At 41.9% G+C, this 24,382-nt stretch overlaps 1 protein-coding gene and 1 long non-coding RNA gene across 3 annotated transcripts; one reads left to right on the top strand and one right to left on the bottom strand.

Annotated features, from left to right (window-relative positions):
- The first annotated feature begins 269 nt into the window (after positions 1–269).
- LOC101140649 (zinc finger protein 614) lies at positions 270–19,084 on the top strand. Its single transcript, XM_004065296.5, has 5 exons — positions 270–2,955; positions 6,779–7,009; positions 14,217–14,343; positions 14,608–14,703; positions 15,329–19,084. The coding sequence occupies exons 2-5, from the start codon at positions 6,995–6,997 to the stop codon at positions 16,786–16,788; spliced, it is 1,698 nt and encodes a 565-aa protein (XP_004065344.2). The 5' UTR covers positions 270–2,955; positions 6,779–6,994; the 3' UTR covers positions 16,789–19,084.
- LOC129528670 (uncharacterized) lies at positions 9,843–24,350 on the bottom strand. 2 transcript variants are annotated; one of them, XR_008673945.2, is made up of 3 exons: positions 24,002–24,350; positions 11,392–11,466; positions 9,843–10,486 (listed from the first exon to the last, which is right to left on the bottom strand). It is a non-coding gene; the product is annotated as an uncharacterized lncRNA (long non-coding RNA). The 2 variants fall into 2 exon arrangements; XR_008673944.2 differs by having other exon boundaries at positions 24,227–24,350.
- Positions 24,351–24,382: the final 32 nt, after the last annotated feature.

The raw sequence follows: 24,382 nt of genomic DNA, 5'->3' as shown, positions 1-24,382 counted from the left end.
GGCATTGCCAGTGTGCTTTAGCTTTCCTATGAGGTGTGTGGTGGTATATGATCATGGCCTCAACTTACACATCCCTAACACAAAATGATATTCAGCATCTCTACATCCACTGAGAACCATATCAAGTAAAATTGTAACTTTTGCTTCCAACCAGCAAACGCAATTTTTAAAACTCAAAAGAATATTATATTTTATCACATTTACCCTTTCTGTTCCTTTTTCTTCATTCCTGATGTTATATTTCCTTTAGTTATTTCCTTTTTGTGCGAACTTCCTTAATCATTTCTCTTTGAGCAGGCCTGGTGGCAAAAAATTATTAGTTTCCCTAGAAACAGGGTTCCTGTTTTCTCTATCCAGAGTTATTTCCGTTGATCTAATGAGATTTAATCCAGTTTATAAATGGTGAGTTCTCTTTATAAAATAGACATTTGCCATATAGTATTGTGGCAGAATTCAATCCCTGACTCCATATTGAGTAATTTACTTCTTTGAAAATATTTTTTGAGCTTCTACACCATGGCAGGCATGTTGTAGGCAATGGAGACACATCAATGAACAAAACAGGCAAAGTGCTGGCTTTGATATGACATACAGTCTAGTGAAGGAGACTGAGTAAGATAAATACAAAATCGAATTCAGTTAAGTGCTAGGAAGAAATATAAAGCCTGGTAAGTTCATAGATTGTAACCTGAGTTATTTTAGGAAGAGTTTTCAGGATAGGCTTTTCTGTGCAGATATAATTTGAACCAAAGCCTAAATATACTGTGGGGAGACCGCCATCATATTTTTAAGTCCAGAACACTATAGAACTTTCTAAGTGTTTTCTTTGGGGTTCCTGCCTCAGCATTCTCTGAGAAGCTTGTAAAAGAAGGCAAATTCTTGAGTCACTCCCCAGACATTCCAAGCTAGAATTTCTGGGGATGGGGTTTGGACTCTGCATTTATAAAAAGAGCCTTCTTAAATTTGAACATCTCTGCCCTAAATTGTGGATTGGTGCTCCCATCACCATTCCCACACTGTAACAGGATGGATTCAGGGCAGATTGTCTCCAGCAATGAATCAGACAAAAGTGCTCCACCAACCAGGCCCTTGAATCACCTTCCTTGTCCTGTGAATCAGCACAGCCTGCCACGGCAAAGTTGTATCAGCCCACTCCTGGAAATGATCAGTGAAGGTCCCATCATGGGCTGCTCATAGTCCTGTGGACCAGGTGCTAAACTTACCTACCAGAGATTAACATTCCAGATGAACGGGGCTGAAATTTAATCCTGGATGGAATATGTTATAACACTCAAGAAATACGAACATGAAATTCTTATTCTCTAGAAATTACAAAACGTAAGTAAAATGAAGAAATTTTAAGTCACCATAATTGTACGGAACAGTCAAATATTATTAGTATATTCTCCAGAATTTTTCAAATGCATGAGTATATTTATTTTCTGAAAGAAAACAGCCTATTTTGCATTTATCATGCCATGAACTTATACATCATCATACCTAATTTTTTTCTAAGATCAGCATGTTTTATAATACATTCATGATTATGATACAAAGATAGTAAAATTAAGTATAAATTGGGAATATTTTTCAAGTAAAAACATGGCATTCTCTACCTATGAACACAAACAATATTAATTCAAACTAAATGTCTTGTTTAACCAATCACAATTTTCCAAAAGATGTTTATGATTTCTTCCAATAACAAGACCATAAAATATATACTATCCTGCAGATCATTTTTTTGTCCTCTGACAAATAGTTTTCTTTTTTATAAAACAATTGTAGCATATTCTTTTAAATTGATATATACTCTTACAGTTCAGCAGATGTCCCATAATTTACCAAAGTATTCATCTCTCATTGTAATTCCCTTTTTTTGTAAATTACAAAAGTTGTGGTTAATATTAAGACAGCTTTTGACCAAATAGCTTTTAGAATTGCTGTGTCAAAGAAAACGAAAAAATTAAATTGGCTCTAGGTTGCCTTCCAAAAATACAATATTTACTTAAATCTTCTACAGTTACAACGCCAACATCTGCAAAAATAGAACTAATATTTTTTAAGTGTGACTTTTAAAAAAATCTGGAAACATTGCAAAGTAGGATGATCGCATTCTAATAATTTCATATTCTTAAGTGCCCCACTGTCATCTTCCTTTACTTCTGGAAGGAAACATGTAGATATTAACACAGTTGCACCTTCATCTCCTCATCCCCTTCCCCACTGGCAGTAGTTTTAATAGCAAGCCCCATGTGGGTATTAGCATTTAATGGAGCATCACTCCTGTTCTCGGCTTCGTCCATTCAGTCAGTCTAATCTAACCCACAAAAGCCTTACCCAGTCCACAACCCCCGCCCTATCCCCAAATCTAACACTTTCAGTGACCACTGGTTTTGGCAACTCTGTGACCGCTTCCTGGCCAGCACCGTGACTTCTTCAAACCTTGTTTATTTTTCCAAATTGTCTTGGATATGAGCATCTTCTCTGCCGTACGGCTGCTGCCTTCCTCTAAGATGGCCGTGCCCATGGTGCTCCAGCTAAGGCTCCACTCTCGGCTATAATGGGCACAAAGGGCGCCGCCATCTTTTTTCCCCCACAGCAGGCTGAATAGAATACCACTGCGCCGTGTTGGCCTTGGCTGGGCACCCGACTCTTGAGTGTCCCTTGCAACGAAGAGAGAAAGGCACTGAGGTGACTAAGAGTGAGTCCCACAGCCATATGGCCGCTCCTGTCAGAAACGCTGCGATGGGCGCAGCCCTGTGACCTCATAGAGCGGCGCCCGCAGTCTGAACTCGCGATCCCGGGCAGGCTCTGTGGTCCTCGCCTCACTTCACCGCCTTCACCGCTCAGCTTCCCGGAGGCCGCGCAGGGCGCGTCTGAATAGGAAGCGTTTTCGGACGTGGATGCGGCGTTTTGTCGCTGCCAGTGGTGTCTGGAGAGGTTCGGGCTCGGGTGAGTCGAGTTCTGGGCATGGACTCGCGGCCTGTGGGTCTGTGTACCGATGGTGCGTGGAGCATCCTGATTGGGGCTGTATTTGAACGCAGTCGCTGAGGAAGCGGGGCGTTAATGACGGGTCCTTTGGCTGTAGGGATGAAGAGTCTGAGGAAATCAGCGACGAGTCCGACTCTGTCTGGGTTTGGGGCCCTTGTGAGTCACTTGGCTTGTGGGGCTCAGTGATTGGGAACTGGAGTGAGAAGTTTGTACCCGTGAACGCGGGGGCCTCGTTCAGGGTCGCGATTTAATGTGGGGCTCAGCCTTAGAGATGTCTGGGTTGGGGAGATATCCTCTCGATTTCCTAGACGTGTTTGGGGTTTCATATGGGATTTAATATAGGGCTGAGTCACGGAGAAGCCTGGTAGGGACTGTCAGTGTGTGAGGAGGTCCAGGGCCCCTTGATAATTGGTTGAAACCTTGAATGCGGGGACAGACTTGAAGGTTGCATTTCCCCTGCTCAAATCCACTTCCCTCCATCAAGTTCAAGTCCGTCCCCGCGGGCCGTACCAAAACTTTTTTGTCTTTCCACATCGCCACTCTTCTCATAGGGAGACAGAGATCTGTGACGTAAAATTCATGACGTCACTTCATAAGCTGTTTAAGTTTTGTAGAGTCAGCAGTGATAGTGTTACATCTTACATTCCTGATTGTCACTGCTGCTGTGCACTTACCTTAAATAAAGGACCCTAATATTTCTAACAGTTCCTTTATTTATTTGGTGCCTCGGAGGCTTTTACACCCTGGGGCAATAAAATAAGGTTCTAAATGTGTGAAAGCTATGCCTTTCTTTAGACACAAGGAACTTGTGTCTTTTTTCCTTGATCACTCTAATTAATAGGTATCAATTTTATTGATCTTTTCAGTCACTTTTCGTATTCTTCGTTGGGCGCTTTTTAAAAAAATGTGTTTCTTTTTTTTTTTTTTCACCGATTTCCACTTTCCTCTTTATTTTTTCAGTCAAATTGGTTTGTGTTTTAATTGCTCCTCGTTTTGTTGTTTTTCAGTTTGGACAATGAGTAATCATTTGAGGGTGTTTTCTGATACAGTTTTTTTTTTCTTTTCTGATTTAAAGTTATTTTTTTAAAACAACTCCTTTAGGGACAGCTAATTAATGTTTATGTTGTGTTTTTGTTTCCAGTCAGTTCAAAATATTGTCCAATTTCCCATGTGATTTTCTTTTTCCTCTCTCCTTTTTTTTTTTTTTTTTTTGTTTCCAGACAGGGTCTTACTCTCGCCCTTGCTGGAGTGCGATGGCGCTGTCTCTGCTCCCACCTCCTGGGTTCAAGTGATTCTTCCATCTTGGCCTCCTGAATAGCTGGGATTACAGGCGCATGCCACCATGCCTGGCTAATTTTTTGTATTTTTAGTAGACGCGGGGTTTCACCATGTTGGCCAGTCTGGTCTGGAACTTCTGGCCTCTAGTGATCCACCCATCTCAGCCTCCCAAAGTGCTGGAATTACAGGTGTGAGCCACACCGTGCCTGGCTCATGATTTTCTTTTTAACCATGGTTATTCAGATCTGTGCTATTTTATTTCCAAATATTTGGATATTTTCTAAATTTCATTCTGATATTGATTTATAATTAAATTGTTGTGGTTGGAAAATATATTTAGAATTTATTGACACTTGTTTTATTCCCAGCATATCCCAGTAAAAGAGGCCTTCCTCTTTTACTAATCCTCCTCAGCACAGACCCTTTACGGGTGTTGGGCTGGGGGACGGTCAGGTCTTTCCCTTCCCATGAGGCCCTATCTCAGGCTATCACATGGGATATTATCTTTCCTGAAGAATATAACATGTGCTCTTGAAAAAAATGTTTATTTTACTGCTGTTGAGTGCAGTGTTAAATGTTAGTTAAGTCTAGTTGGTTGATAATGTTGTTCAAGTTTTCGGTATCGTTGCTGAGTTTCTATTTGTTTTCTTTATTATTGCGAGTAGGGTGATGTAGTCTTCAATTATTATTGTTGAATTGTCTAATCCTCTCTCATTCTGTTTTGCTTCATACGTTTTTAAATTATCATATTCTTATATATACACCCTTATATTATTATTGCCAGCCATTGTAACCATTGTTGCCACTCACCTAGGCCTTGGTGTCCAGAGTTTTATTGGATATCAGTTAACATACACACAATTGACTGCCTATGAGGCTGACTTCAATCTCCAGCTCCTCCAGATATCAAACTAATACCACGTGGTCCAAGGCCTCCCACAGTAAATCACATTATTAGGATAGACAATTTGGCATGGCTTAAATTGCCCTGATAACCAAAGACAGTTTTATCAAGCAGCGTATTCCAAAGGCTTAGAGTTTGCCTCATAGGAACTGTGGGCAAAGGACAAAGCTCTTTTGGGTAAAGTTACTCCTTTAGCGCATAATGTGAAATGAGACAGTTCTTGTGATTTGCTTAGTACATTGGTCTTGACACGAGGTATGTATACCCAAAGAGCTTACAGAGACTTTCGAACCAGTACATGGGCACACATGGTTTTTAAAGACATTCTTGGAGCCTTCCATGTGTTCTCTTTCCTAAAATTGATCTGTCTGAGAATTCACCTTGAAGGGGGCCACCCCTCCACAACCTGTGGGTGTTTCTTGTCAGGTGGGATGAGAGACTGAGAAAAGAAATAAGAGACAAAGTATAGAGAAAGAAAAGTGGGCCCAGGAGACCGGCACTCAGCATACGGAGGACCCATGCCGGAGGACCCACGCTGCACTGGTCTCTGAGTTCCCTCAGTATTTATTGATCACTATCTCTACCACCTCGGAGAGGGGGATGTGGCAGGACAATAAGGTAATAATGGGGAAAGGGTCAGCAGGAAAACATGTGAACAGAGGTCTCTGTGTCATAAATAAGTTTAAGGAAACCTGCTGTGCCTTGATGTGCATGCACACAAACATTTCGGTACAATAAAGAGCAGTATTGCCACCAGCATGTCTCACCTCCAGCCCTAAGGCGGTTTTCTCCTATCTCAGTAAATAGAACAGACAATGGGGTTTTACACGGAGACATTCCATTCCCAGGGATGAGGAGGAGACAGATGCCTTTCTCTTATCTCAACTGCAAAGAGGCCTTCCTCTTTTACTGATCCTCCTCAGCAGAGACCCTTTACAGGTGTCGGGGTGGGGGACAGTCAGGTCTTTCCCTTCCCACAAGGCCATATCTCAGGCTATCACATGGGGAGAAACCTTGGACAATACCTGGTTTTCCTAGGCAGAGGTCCCTGCGGCCTTCCGCAGTGTATTGTGTCTCTGGGTAGTTGAGATTAGAGAATGGTGATGACTTTTACCAAGCATACTGCCTTCAAGCACTTTTTTAACAAAGCACATCCTGCACAGCCCTAAATCCATTAAACCTTGAGTCAACACAGCACATGTCTCTGCCAGCACAGGGTTGGAGCTAGGGTTACAGATTAACAGCATCTCAAGGCAGAAGAATTTCTCTTAGTACAGAACAAAATGGAGTCTCTTATGTCTACTTCTTTCTGCATAGACACAGTAACAGTCTGATCTCTCTTTCTTTTCCCCAGACACCTGCCTCTGAGGCATTGTGCTGTGCTGGTTCTGCTTTCCCACCTTCTCTATAATAGTCATGCCACTTCTACTTCACAAAAGAAAGGCATAGCTTTCACACATTTAGAACCATGAAAACCTCTGAGGCAGCAAATAAAGGAACTGTTAGAAATATTAGGGTCTTTTATTTAAGGTAAGTGCAGAGCAGCAGTGACAATGTCTGGACCCAGGGTTAATGTACACTTAAAGCCATTTTGTTTATCAGTCCTCAGGTCCCGGCTCCCAGAAGCAAAATAACTCAAGTGAAGCAATGAAGGAAGAAGAAGGAGGTTGCTGGCCTTGGATATGATAATTTCTGGGGACAACTTTAAGTGGACACTAATATTTCTGACTAGGAAAACTTCAAAAACTTCATGGCAAATGCAGAAGAGACAAAGATATATAGTCCATGTTATCCACTATTTTCTGAGCACAGAAGAAAATGATCAAGACCCAGGTGATATTTTCCCTTTGATTTTTTGATAGATTTATGGTGGCCTGAAGAAGTCAGTTGAACTTAAGGAAGTATATACTGGGATAATTGTGTTCTAGGGAGAAATTAACTTACATTGCTTTTGGGAGTAGAGGTGGGGGTTCATTCTGCCTTAAGAAGTAGATTCTGGATCGCTTGAGCTCAGGAGTTCAAGACCAGCCTGGGCAACATGGTGAAACCCCGTCTCTACAAAAAATACAAAAATTAGCTGGGTGTGGTGGTGCACACCTGTAGTCCCAGCTACTCGGGAGGCTAAGGTGGGAGAATTGCTAGAGCTCAGGAGGACGAGGCTACAGTGAGCCATGTTTGCACCACCGCACTCCAACCTGAGTGACAAAGTAAGACCCTGTCTCAAAAAGAAGGAAAAAAAAGTAGACTCAATATGAAAGAATCCATGCTTTGTTGGTAGTTCAACTTTTGACCATTACAATGATACATGAATCACCACTCAAGAAGGAACTATGGTTGTCATTTTAATGTACATACTCCAGACCATTTTTGGAATATTGGCATTCTTTGCATGCTGGTGCCTGCCAACCAACTTTTTTTAAATTACTAATTTATTTATTTATTTATTTTGAGACAGAGTCTTGCTCTGTTGCCCAGGCAGGAGTGCAGTGGCGCAGTCTTGGCTCACTGCAAGCTCTGCTTCCCAGGTTCACGCCATTCTCTTGCCTCAGCCTCCCAAGTAGTTGGCAGGAGACAGATGCCTTCCTCTTATCTCAACTGCAAAGAGGCCTTCCTCTTTTTCTAATCCTCCTCAGCACAGACCCTTTACAGGTATCCCCCGGTGTCGGGCTGGGGGACGGGTCAGGTCTTTCCCTTCCCACGAGGCCATATCTCAGGCTATCACTTGGGAAGAAACCTTGGACAATACCTGGCTTTCCTAGGCAGAGGCCCTTGTGGCCTTCCACAGTGTATTGTGTCTCTGGGTAGTTGAGATTAGAGAATGGTGATGACTTTTAACAAGCATACTGCCTTCAAGTGCTTTTTTAACAAAGGACATTCTGCATAGCCCTAAATCCATTAAACCTTGAGTCAACACAGCACATATTTCTTCGAGCACAAGGGTTGGGGCTAGGGTTACAGATTAACAGCATCTCAAGGCAGAAGAATTTCTCTTAGTACAGAACAAAATGAAGTCTCTTATGTCTACTTCTTTCTACATAGACACAGTAACAGTCTGATCTCTCTTTCTTTTCCCCACATCTGACACCAGATATGTGGGGTTTTTCCCACACATCAATTCAATTCTCCATACCTATTAGGTATTCTAAAATTTACTCAATTCTGACACTAATTGCCTAGACTTAAGACAGACTCCACAGGTTGAGGGCTCAGTCCCACAAGACTGCCCCCCTTAAAAGTGCTGGGTCCCCAGTTTACTCACAACTTCTTTTGGACTTGGCTACCAATTGGATGTCCCCACAACCCCCTTCTCAGATATATTCATCTGCTAGAAGGCTCAAAAAATGCAGGAAGACAGTTTACTTACTAGATTACTGGCGTATTATGAAAGGGTACAACTCAGGAACGGCCAGTTGGAAAAGATGCATAGGTCAGGTAATGGGGAAGGGCCTCAGGGCTTCCATGCCCTTTCTGGGTATCCTACCCTCCCAGGACTACCCTATGTTCAGCAGCCTGGAAGCTCTCAACCTCATCCTTTTATTGTTTTGGTGGGTTCGTTACATAGGCATAATTTATTAATTCATTAACTATTGGTGGTAAGCTCAATTTCCATCACCTCTCCCTTCCACAGAGGTCAGGGGTTGGTTGGAGAGGTGAGACTGAAAGTTCCAACTGTCTATCACAAGGTTGGTTCCCCTGGCAACCAGCTCCCTTCCTGAGGCCATGGAAGAGCCCCAGGCACCAGTCATCTCAACAGCATATAAAAGACACTTCAGCAATTCCAAAGATTTGGAGGGCAGAGACCAAATGTATATTTATTTTTCACAGTCTGGTATATAGAAAGTGGCACGGATAAGAAGTATATTTGGTCATTGTTCCCAGTTCATGGCACAGTATGCTTAAAACCCTTGGAATTTCTTCCTGAGAAATAGGTGTGTCTTTTGTTATTCATAAGGAAACCCTGTGATACACCTGAATTTCTGCTCATGAGGTGACTACTGATGAGACCTCTAGATAGTGTCAGGATGAGACTGGTCCCCAGAAAGACCAAGCAATCAGAGGATTGGAACTGAAAGGAGGAATGGACTGGAGAGTAAGTTCTATAAAAACTCTTGAACAGGCCGGGCATGGGGGCTCGCGCCTGTAATCCCGAGCGGATCATGAGGTCAAGAGATCGAGACCATCCTGGTCTACATGGTGAAAGCCCGTCTCTACTAAAAATACAAAAATTAGCTGGGCGTGGTGGCACGTGCCTATAGTCCCAGCTACTCAGGAGGCTGAGGCAGGAGAATCCCTTGAACCCGGGAGGTGGAGGTTGCAGTGAACTGAGATCGTGCCACTGCACTCCAGCCTGGGTGACAGAGCGATACTCCATCTCAAAAAAAAAAAAAGTTTTATTTATTATTATTATTATTTTGAGACAGAGTCTCGCTCTGTCGCCCAGGCTGTGAGTTTTTTTCTTTTCTTTTTTTTTTTTGAGACGGCGTCTTGCTCTGATGCCCAGGCTGGAGGGCACTGGCGTGATCTTGGCTCACTGCAAGCTCTGCCTCCGGATTCATGCCATTCTCCTGCCTCAGCCTCCCGAGTAGCTAGGAATACAGGCACCCACCACCACGCCCAGCTAATTTTTTTACTCTTGAACAAGCTTCAGGTTGGTGAACATAGCAGGGTGCTGGGAGGATGCCACACCCAGAGAGGAATGGAAGCTTGGCACACCCTCTTCCATATCTTGCCCTATGCATTTCTTCAGTCTGGCTGTTCCTCAGTTGTATCCTCTATTATTAACTAGGTACCATAGGTAAAGTATTTCCTGAGTTCTATGAGTTGTTCTAGTAAATATCAAACCTGAGGAGGGGTTTGTGGGAGCCCCTAATTTATAGCCAGTTAGTCAGAAATACTGGTAGCCCAGGACTTGTGACTGTCATCTTAAGAGGAGGCAGTCTTTTTTTTTTTTAATTATATATTCTCCAATTTAAAAATTTTAATTGAAAAGTAAACTTTAATGTCGAAAATGCAAACTTGGGGAGGGCAGAAAGATCACACACAAGGCTGTCACTTCACACTTGGAGGGTCGCACAGCAGCCGTGCAAAGGCGCTCCTCACTTCCCAGACGTTGCGGGGGCTTGGCAGAGGCACTCCTCGCTTCCCAGATGGTGGCGGTGGTGTGAGGCGGCCGGGCGGAGGTGCTCCTCACTTCCCAGATGGTTGGAGGCTAGGCAGAGGCGCTCCTCACTTCCCAGACAGTGGGGCGGACGGGCAGAGGAACTCAAGAGGAGGCAGTCTTGTAGGATTGAACCCTTAAATCTGTGGATTCTGACAAAGATAGTGTCAGAATTGAATTGAATTGTTGGACATCTAGTTTATGTTTAGATAACTGGAGAATTGGTTGTTAGTGTTGGAAAACACTGCACAAAAACATCCAGTGCTGCAAATCTTGCCAACACTTACTATGTTATCAAATTGTGTATTTTCCATGATGTAGATGATCCAGTATTATTTTGCCTTATTTTGCATTTTCGCATTCACCAGTGAGGTTCAGATCCTTCTCATCTCTTTGTTGTTTCTTTGGATTATTTATTCTGTCATAAAGTGTCTTTAGTCTTTGTTCATTTAATTTTTTTGTGGTCTTACTGATTTATAATTGTTTATCTTGACTGGATATTGATTCTTTTATATGTTGCAAATATTTTTCTAGAGTTTTACTTCTCTTTTAGCTTGTTCAAAATATTTTTTCCCATGCAGAAGTCATTTTTTTAAAGCTTTTTACTTATATCATGAACATGTTTTCATTTATTCCTTTTTTTTTTCTTTATTTGAGACAGGGACTCGCTCTCTTCCCCAGGATGGAGTGCAGTAGCACAATTATGGCTCACTGCAGCCTCAACCACCATCTGCCTGCCTTAGCCTCCTGAATAGCTGAGACCACAGGCATCCACTACCACACCCAGCTAATTTTTTGTTCTTTGTAGAGAATAGAGACAGGGTCTCACTGTGTTGCTCAGGTTGGTCTCAAACTCCTGGGCTCAAACTCTCCTCTGGAAGTACTGTAATTACAGATGTGTGCCCCACTCCTGGCCTCATAAGTTCTTCTTAAGTTTACATCTTACATTCATTGTCTATTAATACCTAAGAAATTACTCCAAAATGTAGTGACTTGAAACAACACTTAAAAAAAAATCTCACACTTTCTGTGGCTCAGGAATAAGGGCATGGCTTACCTGGCTACTTTGATTCACAGTCTCTCATGGGGGTTGTCGTCAAGGTGTTAGCTGGGTTGGAATCTGATCTGAAGGCTGAAATGGGAAAAGATGCAGTTCTAAGCTCACTTATGTGGTTGTTGGGAGGATTCATTTCCAGAATGAGAAATGAGGCAGTTTAGTTGAGGTCCTCAGTTTTTACCTGTCTGTTTGTCTAAGCCCACCTTTAGTTTTTTGTCACATGCACCTCTCCTATGTTCCAAATTGTTTAATCAAAGCTAGAAAATGACAGATTCTGCTAGCAAGATGGAAGTCATATAGAGTGTAATCTTAAAGTGGCATCTTGTCACTTTTGCTGTATTGTTTTCTTTAGAAACAAGCTTTTAGGCCACTTCATACTCAGGAGGATGGTACTGCACAGGGGCAGGAACACCTAGAGTGTAATAAAGAATTTGGCTAGCCTTTGTTTTCGTTCCTGGGAGGTAACCTCTAAACCCTTGTAATTACCCAAGTTATGAGTGTCTCTGTCATTCATGGTGGGCCACTCATATTTGATAGTTTATATCTGTATGTATAGTGGTGACTCATAGTGGGTCCCTAGATAATTTATGACAATGACATGACTCTGGATAGGGGCTGCCCATGCCAAAAAGAGCATTAAGTGATTAGAGAGTTGTGGCTTTGAGCCATGTAATACCAGTCAGGAAGGGGAGGGAACTGAAGACTGAACTCAGCTACATGGGCAATGCTTCAATAAACTGTGCCTACATAATGAAGTCTCAATAAAATCTCTGGACATCAAAGTTTAGGTGCGCCTCGCTGGCTGGCAAGTACTCTTGAATATTGTTACACAATGTAGTCAGGAAGATGTAATGCCACCGAGGATTCCATGAGGAGAGGACAGTCAGCAGCTTTGTGTTTGGAACCTTCCCAGACCTCACCCTGTGCATATTTTCCTTTAGCTGATTCTGATTTGTGTCATTTTGCAATAGTAAAGTGCTAACTGTAAACACAGCACTTTCTTGGGTTCTCTGAGTTGTTCTATCAAGTTATTCAACCTGAGGGAGTCATGGTAGCTCCACACATTTGTAGCCAGCTCGCTGGAGTTGAGGGTGGTCTGTGTAGCCTTAAGCTTGCAGCTCGTGTCTGAAGTGAGGGCAGTCTTGTGGAGGATTGTGCTTTTAACCTCGGAAGTTTGGCCTAACCCAGGTAGTTGATGTCAGAAGTCACTGCAGCTAGAGAATGAGATTATCAGAGGACACCTTAGAGTTGGCCTGCAAGATCTCCATCCAGTAATAAATTCTTTTGGACTGTGGAGTGAGGTAGAAATTTAACTTTACACTTACCCAGTCAATAGACATCTCACATAAAGATTTTGGAATGAGATAACAGGCTTGAGCACTTGCGCCCTCTCATGAGTCTACTTTCTTGACTATGCAGCATCCCACACAGTAATATAGCATAGATTCTCTTATCAGTATTTCCTTGGATCTTAGTTACCTCTACTTCACACTCTGCAGTTCTGTGAAAAGTTATTGTGAAGCAGGAGAATGACAGTTTAGTTGACAAACAGGTCCTTGATATCATGGTTGTAAGACAGCAAGTCATCTGCTATCCATGTGTTTTAATCCCAAATGGCCTTGCAAAATTGGCCTTTTTTGTTGCAAGAATTAGGACTTTGAAGATTGTATTCCATACGTTTCTGGATTCTATTATTGAAATGTCAGCCATCAGTATATTTTGTTATTTCTTTGTAGGTAATCTGTCTTTCGTCTCTTGATGATTCTATAGTTTTCCCTTTGCATTTGATGTATGGTAGTTTCAGTCTGATGTGTCACACCAGTTGTGACTTCCTGCTCTGAACTTGTTGGGATTTCTGAATTTGAGATTTGAGGTATTTAGTCCTGAAATATTTTAGGTTTTGGATATTTATTAATAGATATCGCTTCTCTATTACACTGTTTTCCCTTTTAGAAACCATAAGTGGGCATACACTAGGTCTTGCAACTCTGTATTTCATATTTATTAACTTCTTTGTTACGATTTATCTTTTTTCTCTGTACTGCATTTTCTGCCATTTCCACTTATATATTCCAATTCACCAGTAATCTTCAATGTATCTAATATGCTGTTAATCTGTCCATTAATACACATATGTATATATGTTTTTCTGTTAGAAGTTTTTTTTTGCTGGGCGCAGTGGCACACACCTGTAATCCCAGCACTTTGGAAGGCCGAGGCAGGAGGATCTCTTGAGGCCAGGACTTCAAGACCAGCCTGGTCAACATAACAAGACCCTGTCACTACAAAAATTGGTAGTAGCATCCACCTGTAGTCCTAGTTACTTGAGAGGCTGAGGTGGGAAGGTCGCTTGAGCTTAGGAGTTCAAGGTTGCATTGAGCTATTACTGTGACACTGCACTCCATTTGGGGCTACAGAGCAAGACCCTCTCTCTTTAAAAATTAAAAAATAAATAAAAATCTAATCAACTTTAGGGGCCTTTTGTGCTTTATACAGATATAGTTTCATCTTTCCTCTTACATTTATTTAAAAGCACTATTTTATGAATTCAAGATGTGAAGTCTATTCATGACAGATCCTTATATTGGTTGTGAAGTCATTGGTAATGTAGGGTTGTTTTATTTGTCCTGATGTCATTTGCCTATGTTTAATATTTAGAAATAGGCGCTAAAATGTATAGATAGAGGATTTTGCTCCTACCAAAGTATATTTGAGAAAGGAATATAGATGCAGGCTGTATTGTGAAAATTTTTAAAAAATTATCTTATACTTCTATATTAACAATAGGAGTTTATATCATATTGAATAGGACTTTGTAATTACAGGAATCACTGACCCTGGAGGATGTGGCTGTGGAATTCAGCTGGGAGGAGTGGCAGCTCCTGGACACTGCTCAGAAGAACCTGTACCGGGATGTGATGGTGGAGAACTATAACCACCTAGTATCACTGGGTAAGAATAGTTCCCCTGTGTCACCTAGAGGTGCCTACAATGCCCAGACACCGTCCTATGCTCACCTAATCAAAGCTTTACAGTCACTGTGGTGTTTGGAAGAGTTACATTTTCAGTCCCCTCTCTGACCCCAAAGTGGTATAATCTCTTCTAAGAGAGAATGCTTACTTTGAAATTGTTTTCTTCATCGAATGTATTATTTTTCCATCTTGACATACTGGACTCCAATTCAGGATGTTTGTGTTTGTCTTTCCTTATGAACAGGGTATCAAACTAGCAAACCAGATGTACTCTCCAAGTTGGAGCATGGACAAGAACCATGGATAACAGATGCTAAAATTCAGAATAAAAATTGTCCAGGTAAGTGAGAACCAGCAAGGACAGTGGCTATAGGAGTCTTATTGTAGTCATTAAGGAAAGGTGTCACAGATGTGAAGTATCTGAGGGTACCTAAGCAGCTCCACTATATATTCATCTCCCCATCTGATAACTTTTTTAATGTTGTTATAGCTTTAAAGACTTTTTGTCTTTTCTTGGATCTGATTCTTACTTATTTCAGCTTATATCTTCATAATTTCCTTTTATACTGGGATCATAGAGTTGACAATAAAGAGCCAGCCCCCAGCAAATCATCTCATAAGCTAAGCTTTTTTTTTTTTTTTAAGACTGAGTCTCGCTCTATCACCCAGGCTGGAGTGCAATGGCCCAATCTCGGCTTGCTGCAACCTCGTCCTCCTGGGGTCAAGTGATTCTCCTGCCTCAGCCTCCTGAGTAGCTGGGATTACAGGCATGTGCCACCACGCCTGGCTAATTTTGTAATTTTAGTAGAGACGGGGGCTGGTCTTGAACTCCTGACCTCGTGATCTGCCTGCCTCAGCCTCCCAAAGTGCTGGGATTGCAGGCATGAGCCACCGTGCCCGGCCTCATAAGCATTTTTATCTCATACAATTCTCATGGAAGAATTTGCTACTCTGTTCTTTCTTAGGAATCGGGAAAGTTGACAGTCATCTGCAAGAGCACTCTCCAAATCAAAGACTTCTGAAGAGCGTGCAGCAATGCAATGGACAGAATACACTTAGAAATATTGTACATCTCAGCAAGACACATTTTCCTATAGTGCAAAATCATGATACATTTGACTTGTACAGAAAAAATTTGAAATCAAGTTTAAGTTTAATCAACCAGAAGAGAAGACATGGAATAAATAACCCTGTTGAGTTTATTGGAGGTGAGAAAACACTTCTACATGGTAAGCATGAACGTACGCATACTAAAACTAGATTTTCTGAAAATGCAAAATGTATCCATACTAAATTCCAAGTCTTTAAGCATCAGAGGACTCAGAAAATTGAGAAACCCCATGCATGCATTGAATGTGAGCAAACCTTCCTTAGGAAGTCTCAGCTCATTTACCATGAGAACATTTGTATACAAGAGAATCCTGGAAGTGGTCAATGTGAGAAATTATCCAGAAGTGTCCTGTTCACTAAGCATCTGAAAACTAATACAACAGACAAAATCTGTATACCCAGTGAATATAGAAAAGGCTCTACTGTGAAGACTAGTCTCATTACACATCAACAAACCCATACAGAAGAGAAATCCTATATGTGCAGTGAGTGTGGAAAGGGCTTTACAATGAAGCGCTATCTAATTGCTCATCAGCGAACTCATAGTGGAGAGAAACCTTATGTGTGCAATGAATGTGGAAAAGGTTTCACTGTGAAGAGCAATCTCATTGTACATCAGCGAACTCATACAGGGGAGAAACCCTATATATGCAGTGAATGTGGAAAAGGCTTCACCATGAAGCGCTATCTTGTTGTACATCAGCGAACTCATACTGGAGAGAAACCCTATATGTGCAGTGAATGTGGAAAAGGCTTTACCGTGAAGAGCAATCTCATTGTACATCAGCGTTCCCATACAGGAGAAAAATCTTACATATGCAGCGAATGTGGAAAAGGCTTCACTGTCAAACGCACTCTCATTATACATCAGCGAACTCATACAGGAGAGAAATCTTACATATGCAATGAATGTGGTAAAGGCTTCACCACAAAGCGCACTCTTATTATACATCAGCGAACTCATACAGGAGAAAAACCCTATGAATGCAATGAATGTGGTAAAGCCTTCAGCCAGAAAATATGCCTCATACAACATGAGAGATGTCATACAGGAAAGACTCCCTTTGTATGTACCGACTGCGGAAAATCCTATTCACACAAATATGGCCTCATTACCCATCAGAGAATTCACACAGGAGAGAAACCTTATGAGTGCAATGAATGTGGAAAAGCCTTCACCACAAAGTCAGTACTCAATGTACATCAAAGAACGCATACAGGAGAGAGGCCGTATGGATGCAGTGATTGTGAGAAAGCCTTCTCCCACTTATCAAACCTTGTCAAACATAAGAAAATGCACACAAGAGACGGGTAGAATCAGTCAAGTTGAAAACTCCTGTAATGGAGAGTCACAGCTCCTTCCTTATAAGTGAACTCATGCAGAAGAAAACCCTACTAGTGCCGTGACTATGGAAATGCCTTTTGTGGCAACTCAGACTTCATTAAACATCAGTGTGTTTCTAGCCAGTTGGAACATAAACATGGTGCTGCCTGTTGACAGATGTGTGTCTGTCCTCAGGAGGTGAAATAATTTGCCCTAGAGATCAATTTGATGAATACAGTAAATAAGGTAGTGCCTTTAGTGGTCTTTTACCTCATATTTTCTGTCAGTGAAAACACGTTGAATAAACTATATTAATGTGGAGATGTTTTGAGCAATAATTTCTGCTCATATGTCTGAAAAGTATACAGAGATAAATTCTGTGAATACAAAGACTAGGAAAAGTCTTCCGTGGAAAGATAGACTTTATTATCAGGTTTCATCATAGATTTCAACGTAAGTGAGCTTATTGTTGATAGAAACATGATGACCATGACAAAGTCTTTACTCAGAAATATGACCTCAGTGAGTGTCAAAGTTTACACTGGAAAATAACTTTAAGGTGACAGTATTGATGGCAGGATTTCAGCGACGCACTCTGCTTCATCATTTGTCAGGAGATCACATAGAAAGTAAAATTGTTCCGAACATGCTATCAAATAAATGTGGAACACCTTTAGCAAACTATCAACAGCTCATGAAGGCATGAAATGTGGTGAAAATGATGAATATTTGAGTGCTTTTTCTTAATAAGTATAACCTTAAACATCAGATAATACACCTGGTGTGCATTTTCAGACAGGATACCTTAATCCTCATTTCTAGTTGCCTTGCCAATGATTCCATAATATACTGTCTCATTACTGTTTATTTTTACTGTTGTGTAAAATTGTGGTATAGTAAGAAATACATTTGGTCTTTGTTCCTGGTTCCTGGCATAGAGCTCCTAAAACCCTTAGAATTTCATGAGTGATAAGAGTTTTTTGGTTTGGTTTTGTTTTTGCTGTTGTTGTTATTCATAGCACTGCCCTGTTAATTACACCTGATTATACTACTAAAGTGACTTATGGTTGGTCCCCTAGACAGCCTCAGAATGGGGCTGTTCTCTAGGAAGATCAAGTAACTAGAGGATAGAAACTTTGTGCCCCATTTCTCCCACCTCCTGGAAGGGGAGGGGTGCTGGAGATTAGATTAGACAATGAGATTAAGAGAACTCCAAATAGCCCAGGAGGGTGGTGCACCCCCAACTTCATAGGAATAGAGGCTCCTGAGATTAGGAGAACCCTTTTTAGGCTTTACTCTATGTACCTCTTCATTTGAGTGTTCATTTGCGTCCTTTATAACCAGTAAAACAAAGTACGCTGTTTTCTTGAGTTTTGTGAGCCCTGTAGCAAATTATCAAACCTTAGTAGGGTAGTGGGAACTCAGAATTTATCACCATTCAGAACAGCAGGTTGTCCTTGTGAGTGGCATCTGATGTGGGGGAAGTCTTGGACCGAGCCCCTTAACTTGTGGAGTCTGCACTAATTTGGACTGCACTAACTAACTTGGACTGTACTACCTTGGACTGCACTAACTTGTGGAGTCTGCACTAACTTGGAGAAGTTAGTGTCAGAATTGAATTGTAGAACACCCAGTTGTTCAGAATTGAATTGTAGAACACCCAGTTGGTGTGGGAGAATTAGAGAATTTATTGGTGTCAGAAAATACTCCAGAACAACCACCCCATATTATGATTAGCTCTTTTCCTTTCTTTGGCTCTAAGCTTAATTGTACATTAAGCAAACTTAAGTAGAAAAGAAACTGAATATGTTAAATATATTAACATAACAACATATTTGGACTTGCTTAACTAAGATTATAGAGATGATCAGTTTATAAAACCACCTTCAACTTAAATAAATTTGAACTCAAAAGAAATCGCAAAACCAGTCTAGAGGCTTTGCTAGTATCCTTCAACCAATTTCTAGTAAAAATATCCTATATAACTGTAATTATCAAAACCGGAAAAACAACATTGGTAGGATACTATAAAGTAAACTAATCTTATTTTGGATTTGACTAATTTTTACATGTTTTTTTCTTTTTTAGTTTGTACTCTAAGAAGTTGTATTACATGTATAGATTCGTGTAACCACTGCAACCACATAAAACTAATAAACACAAAGTCCCTCATGCTACCTTTTTATGCTTACACTCTATCCAAACCTAACTCTGCCAACCACTTTTCTCCTATCAGTATAATTTCATCATTTCATGAATGTGATAAAAATAAAATTGTTTTTGTAAATGGTTTTTATAAATTTTATATAAATAAGTTATATGAATTTTTATTGGTAGAGAGTATCTAAGCTTTTGGCATTTTTGTCACTCAGCAAATTACTCCTAAGGTTTATATGAGTTGATGAATAGTTGTTTTATTATTTTTTTTTACCACCATGTATCTAACCAGATGAAAGTTGTTTATATTAGAGAGTAGTATACATATTTGATGTAGTAGTTTGTTTATCTGTTCACCTATGAGATATATTTGCACTGTTTTCCTGGTTTTAAGTGCTATAAATAGATGCTGTGAAATCTACATACAGCTTTTGCTTTTGCTTTTTTTTTTTTTAGGATTTACAATCTTAACCTCTTTTTTTTCTTTTTTAAGAGACAGGGTCTCTTGAGAGGCCGAGGCAGGTGGATCACTTGAGGTCAGAAGTTCAAGACCAGCCTGGCCAACGTGGCGAAACCCTGTCTCTACTAAAAATACACAACAAATTAGCTGGGTGTGGTGCTGGGCTGTTGGGAGCCGAAGGCCCGTGGGATGTGACCAACTCAGCATTCCACTGGAGGCTATATGATCAAACAGCAAACTTTATCATGAATGCACGATGTGGGCAAACTCATGACTGCTTCCGCTGCCAGAAGGTTTGCTGAGGGCAATCGCTTCCTGGTGCTGAGCTCCTTGAGGTTATCTACTGGCAAGAGAATGCCATCTTGCAAACCCTACTCTGGACTGAGCAGCTGACCACTTCTTCCACCCGCCTTCTCACTATCTCTTTTGCCTAATAAATATGGAGGGCTGTGTAAAGCTCAGGGCCCTTGTCCACTAGAGGCAAGGTGTCCCCTGATCCCTTCTTCCAAATATACTCTTTTGTCTCTTTTATTCCCGTTTCCCCCACTTTTTTCAGTCCCCCTAGGTCCTTGTGGGTTACATAGTGGCGCCCCAAACAGTGACAGGATCGGGCGCTCTACAGTTGGCGCCTGTAATCCCAATTACTTGTGAGGCTGAGGCAGGAATCACTTGAACCTGGGAGGCAGAGGTTGCAGTGAGCTGAGATCCTGCCACTGCACTCCAGGCCTGGGCAACGGAATAGGCTCTGTCTGAAAAACAAAAACAAAAACAAACAAAAAAAGAGTCTCTGTTGCCTAGGCTGGAGTGCAGTGGTGTGATTATAGCTCACTGCAGCTTCAAACTCCTGGATTCAAGTGTTCCTCCTGCGTCAGCCTCCCATGTAGGTGGGACTATGTGTGTACACCCTCATGCCTGGCTTTTTTTTTTTTTTTTTTTTTGTAGAGACAGCATGTTTTAGGCCATTCTTGCATTGCTATAAATAAATACTTGAGGCTGGATAATTTATAAGAAAAGAGGTTTAATTGGCTTATGATTCTACAGGCTGTACAGGAAGCATAGCACTGGCATCTGGTCCTGGGGAGGCCTCAGGAAGCTTACAATCATGGTGGAAAGTGAAGAGGGAGCAGGAGTAAGACAGAGTGGAGGGGGTAGGTGCTGCACACTCAAATAGCTAGATCTTGCTAGTACTCACTCACTATTGCAAGGGCAGCATCAAGCCATGAGGGATCTGCCCCCATGACAAACACCTCCCACCAGGCCCCACCTTCAACATTGGGGATTACATTTCCTTTTTTTTTTTTTTTTTTTTTTTTGAGATGGAGTCTCGCTCTCTCTCCCAGGCTGGAGTGCAGTGGGACGAGCTCGGCTCACTGCAAGCTCCGCCTCCTGGGTTCACACCATTCTCCTGCCTCAGCCTCCCGAGTGGCTGGGACTACAGGCGCCCGCCACCATGCCCAGCTAATTTTTTTTTTTGTATTTTTAGTAGAGACGGGGTTTCACCATGTTAGCCAGGATGGTCGCTATCTCCTGGTCTTGTGATCCATCTGCCTCGGCCTCCCAAAGTGCTGAGATTACAGGTGTGAGCCACCACGCCCGGCTGACATTGGGAATTACATTTCAACATGAGATTTGGACAGGGACAAATATCCAAACTATATCATTCAGCCCCTGGTCCCCCTCCCCAACAAATCTCATGTCCTCACATTGTAAAATACCATCATGCCTTCCTAAGAGTCCCCAAAGTCTTAACTCATTCCAGCATTAACTCAAAAGTCCGAAGTCTTATCTGAGACAAGGCAAGTCTCTTCTACCTATGAGCCTGTAAAATAAAAAGTTATTTGCTTCCAAGATACAATAGGGGTATAGACGTTGGGTAAACATTCCCATTCCAAAAGGGAGAAAGCCACAAGAAAGGGCTATAGGTTCCATGCAAGTTCAAAACCCAGCAGGGTAGTCATTAAATCTAGTGCAAGGGGTGGGTTCCCAAGGCCTTGGGCATCCTCTGCTCATGGGGCTCCCTCAGGCAGACATCATGGTTTGCAGACAGCTGTATCCTTCCCAGGTGGCCCTACAGAGGAAGGCACACCCGACTTTTCCAATGTCCTGCAGACCCAGCTGTCTCAACTCTTACGGTGATCCAAGAGTGAGGGCCCCTCCCTACTTGGACACCACCCAAGCTGGCAAGTCCTGCTTGGCTAGGAGTAGGGATAAGCACTTGGATGGCAGATTAGGTGACCCCCACCCACTCATGGCATTATGTTTGTCCACAGAGTTTAGTAACAATCGGGACTGCTGGGCCGGAGGCTCTGGTGGTTGGATTTTGACTGGGGCTGCATGGTCTAAATAGCTTTTTTCACATATTTGGGCTTCTGCTGGAATGGATGAGGCCTTTATTTACACAGTCAACAAGAGGCTAGTCTGGGCTTTCTTACAATGTGTTGGAAGATCTCTAAGAGACAAGCAAGCCTTGATGAGCAAGCTTATTTCTCACCTCCATTTGTGTTACGCTTGCTACTGTCCTATTGGACACATTAGTCAGTCACTATGGAGAATACTATCCAAAGATGTGAATATAGAGATGCAAGAATAAATTTATGCAATAACCACAAAAGTATTTGTTTCCTCATAATTGTCAGATCAATACCATAAATATCCTTGCACATATTTGTTCTCACAAAGAAAAGTTCTATTGAATCAATTCTTAAAATTCATGGCTCAAAGAGAAGGAAAAGTTTAAACTGGGTAATAACAGACTGTACTACAAAAACATTTTACGAATTTATATAGAAACACAATCCTATACCTAGAAATAATGTAATGCTTAAGAACTTTGAATTATGACAGGTATGATAATATCTCAATTCATTTAAAGCAGTATGTAATGGACAACATTATTACCTACCATGCAGAAAAAGAAGACTTAAAGAAGCTTAGCATAACAGAATGCCTTTGTTCCATGGCCTTATAATCTAAATATGATTTGTCATTCAATCTTTACAAATCTTAATAAGGGTTAAAACATTTATATTTCACGTTTACTTTGCACTTGTTTGAATATTAGTAAAACTGGTATTTTTAAAATTGTTTAGGATCATTTACATTAAAAAAAGTGTCCTGTTTATTTCCTTCATCTATTTATAGAAAATTTTCGGGAGCTTTTAAGTTGATCATCTTTTCCTTATTTTTATTTTTATTTTTTTGAGACAAGAGTCTCGCTCTGTCTGTCAGGCTGGAGTGCAGTGGCATGATCTTGGCTCACTGCAACCTCTGCCTCCTGGGTTCAAGCGATTCTCGTGCCTCAGCCTTCCGAGTAAATGGGACTACAGGCCTGAGACACCATGCCCAGCTAATTTTCTTTGTATTTTAGTAGCTATGGGGTTTCGCCATGTTGGCCAGGCTGATCTCAAACTCCTGAACTCAGGCAATCCTCCCGCTTTGGCCTCCCAAAGTGTTAGGATTACAGGCATGAGCCACCGCGCCCATCTTTTTTCTTATTTCTTTTCAGATCTCTTTATAGGCCGGGTGAAGGGTGAAGTGGCTCACACCTGTAATCCCAGCACTTTTGGAGGATGAAATGGGAGGACTGCTTGAGGCCAGTTCAAGACTAGCTGGGCAACATAGTTAGACCCCTGTCTCCACAGAAAATTTAAAAATTAGCCAGGTGTGGTGGTGCCCACCTGTAGTCCCAGCTACTCAGGAGCCCAGGAGTTCCAAGTTACAGTGAGCTGTGATCTCCCCAGGCACTCCAGACTGGGCAACAGAGTGGACCTTGCCTCAAAAAAGAGACCAAAAAAAAAAAAAAAAAAAAAAAGAAAGAAAAACTCTCATATACCGAGGGTGAGAATAGGAAATGGAACACGAACTTGACTCTGAAAAATAGTTTGACAATTTCTCTGTATATTTATATACTGATACCTATATCACACACACAGATTCACACAGGCATTTCCTTTCTCTTATTCTTCTAATATAGGAAATTTGGTTGGATTTATATTTACAGTTCAGCATTGCCATGACTTTGCACATACTACTATTCGCGGTTGGCACATGTAGTATAACGTGATCTCTTTCTTAACCTTTCTTTCTTTTCTTTTTTTTTCGAGACGGAGTTTTGCTCCTGTTGCCCAGGCTGGAGTGCAACGACGCCATCTTGGCCCACAGCAACCTCCGCCTCCCGGGTTCAAGCGATTCTCCTGCCTCAGCCTCCCGAGTAGCTGGTATTACAGGCATGCGCCACCATGCCTGGCTAATTTTATATTTTTAGTAGAGACAGGGTTTCTCCATGTTGGTCAGGCTGGTCTCGAACTCCCGCCCTCAGGTGATCCGCCCACCTCGGCCTCCCAAAGTGCTGGGATTACAGACGTGAGCCACCGCACCCGGTCTCTTACCCAACCTTTTTTTCTCACTGAAGTGGTCCTGTTCCCTTAATTTCTGGCCACTTCTCCTGAGTCCAGCCCTCATATTTGGCTCCACCTGGATCCCAGGCTCTCCCCTCCGCCTTGGGAACTATACTTTCTGGCTTTTACTGGCTTTTCCCCATGCCTTTCACCCAACATAATTTTGGCACATTCCAACCGTTTTCATTACCTAGTCTGTGACTGCTACCCCTGTTCCGTCAGCGTAGCTAACAGCCCTCTTCTGCGTTCAAAAGGCGCTTCAAGCTACTTTCTGTTAGAAATCTGGCTTTGGCCGAAGTGTCCCCTCTCGGCCGGTTCTCCTTTTCCCTCACAAGGAACTGTTTCCTAACCTTTGTACAAAGTGTAAACGTCGCGGCCATCTTAGCTTTCTATTCAGCTGCTGAAAGGGATTTACCTCCACGCCATTTTTGTCTTGTGTAAACTGGAGCCTCTGTATATGGACCCGTATTTATGAAGGGTTGAGGTGCCAGGAAATGGGACAGTTTCAGTCCCGGCCATCCCCGGTCACCCCCGGTCACCCCCGGTCACCAGCGCCAAAACGGGCCCTTTG

This window comes from Gorilla gorilla, chromosome 20 (assembly GCF_029281585.2).
Source record: "Gorilla gorilla gorilla isolate KB3781 chromosome 20, NHGRI_mGorGor1-v2.1_pri, whole genome shotgun sequence".
Classification (NCBI taxonomy): Eukaryota; Metazoa; Chordata; class Mammalia; order Primates; family Hominidae; genus Gorilla; species Gorilla gorilla.
This window is presented reverse-complemented; position numbering and strand designations above follow the sequence as displayed.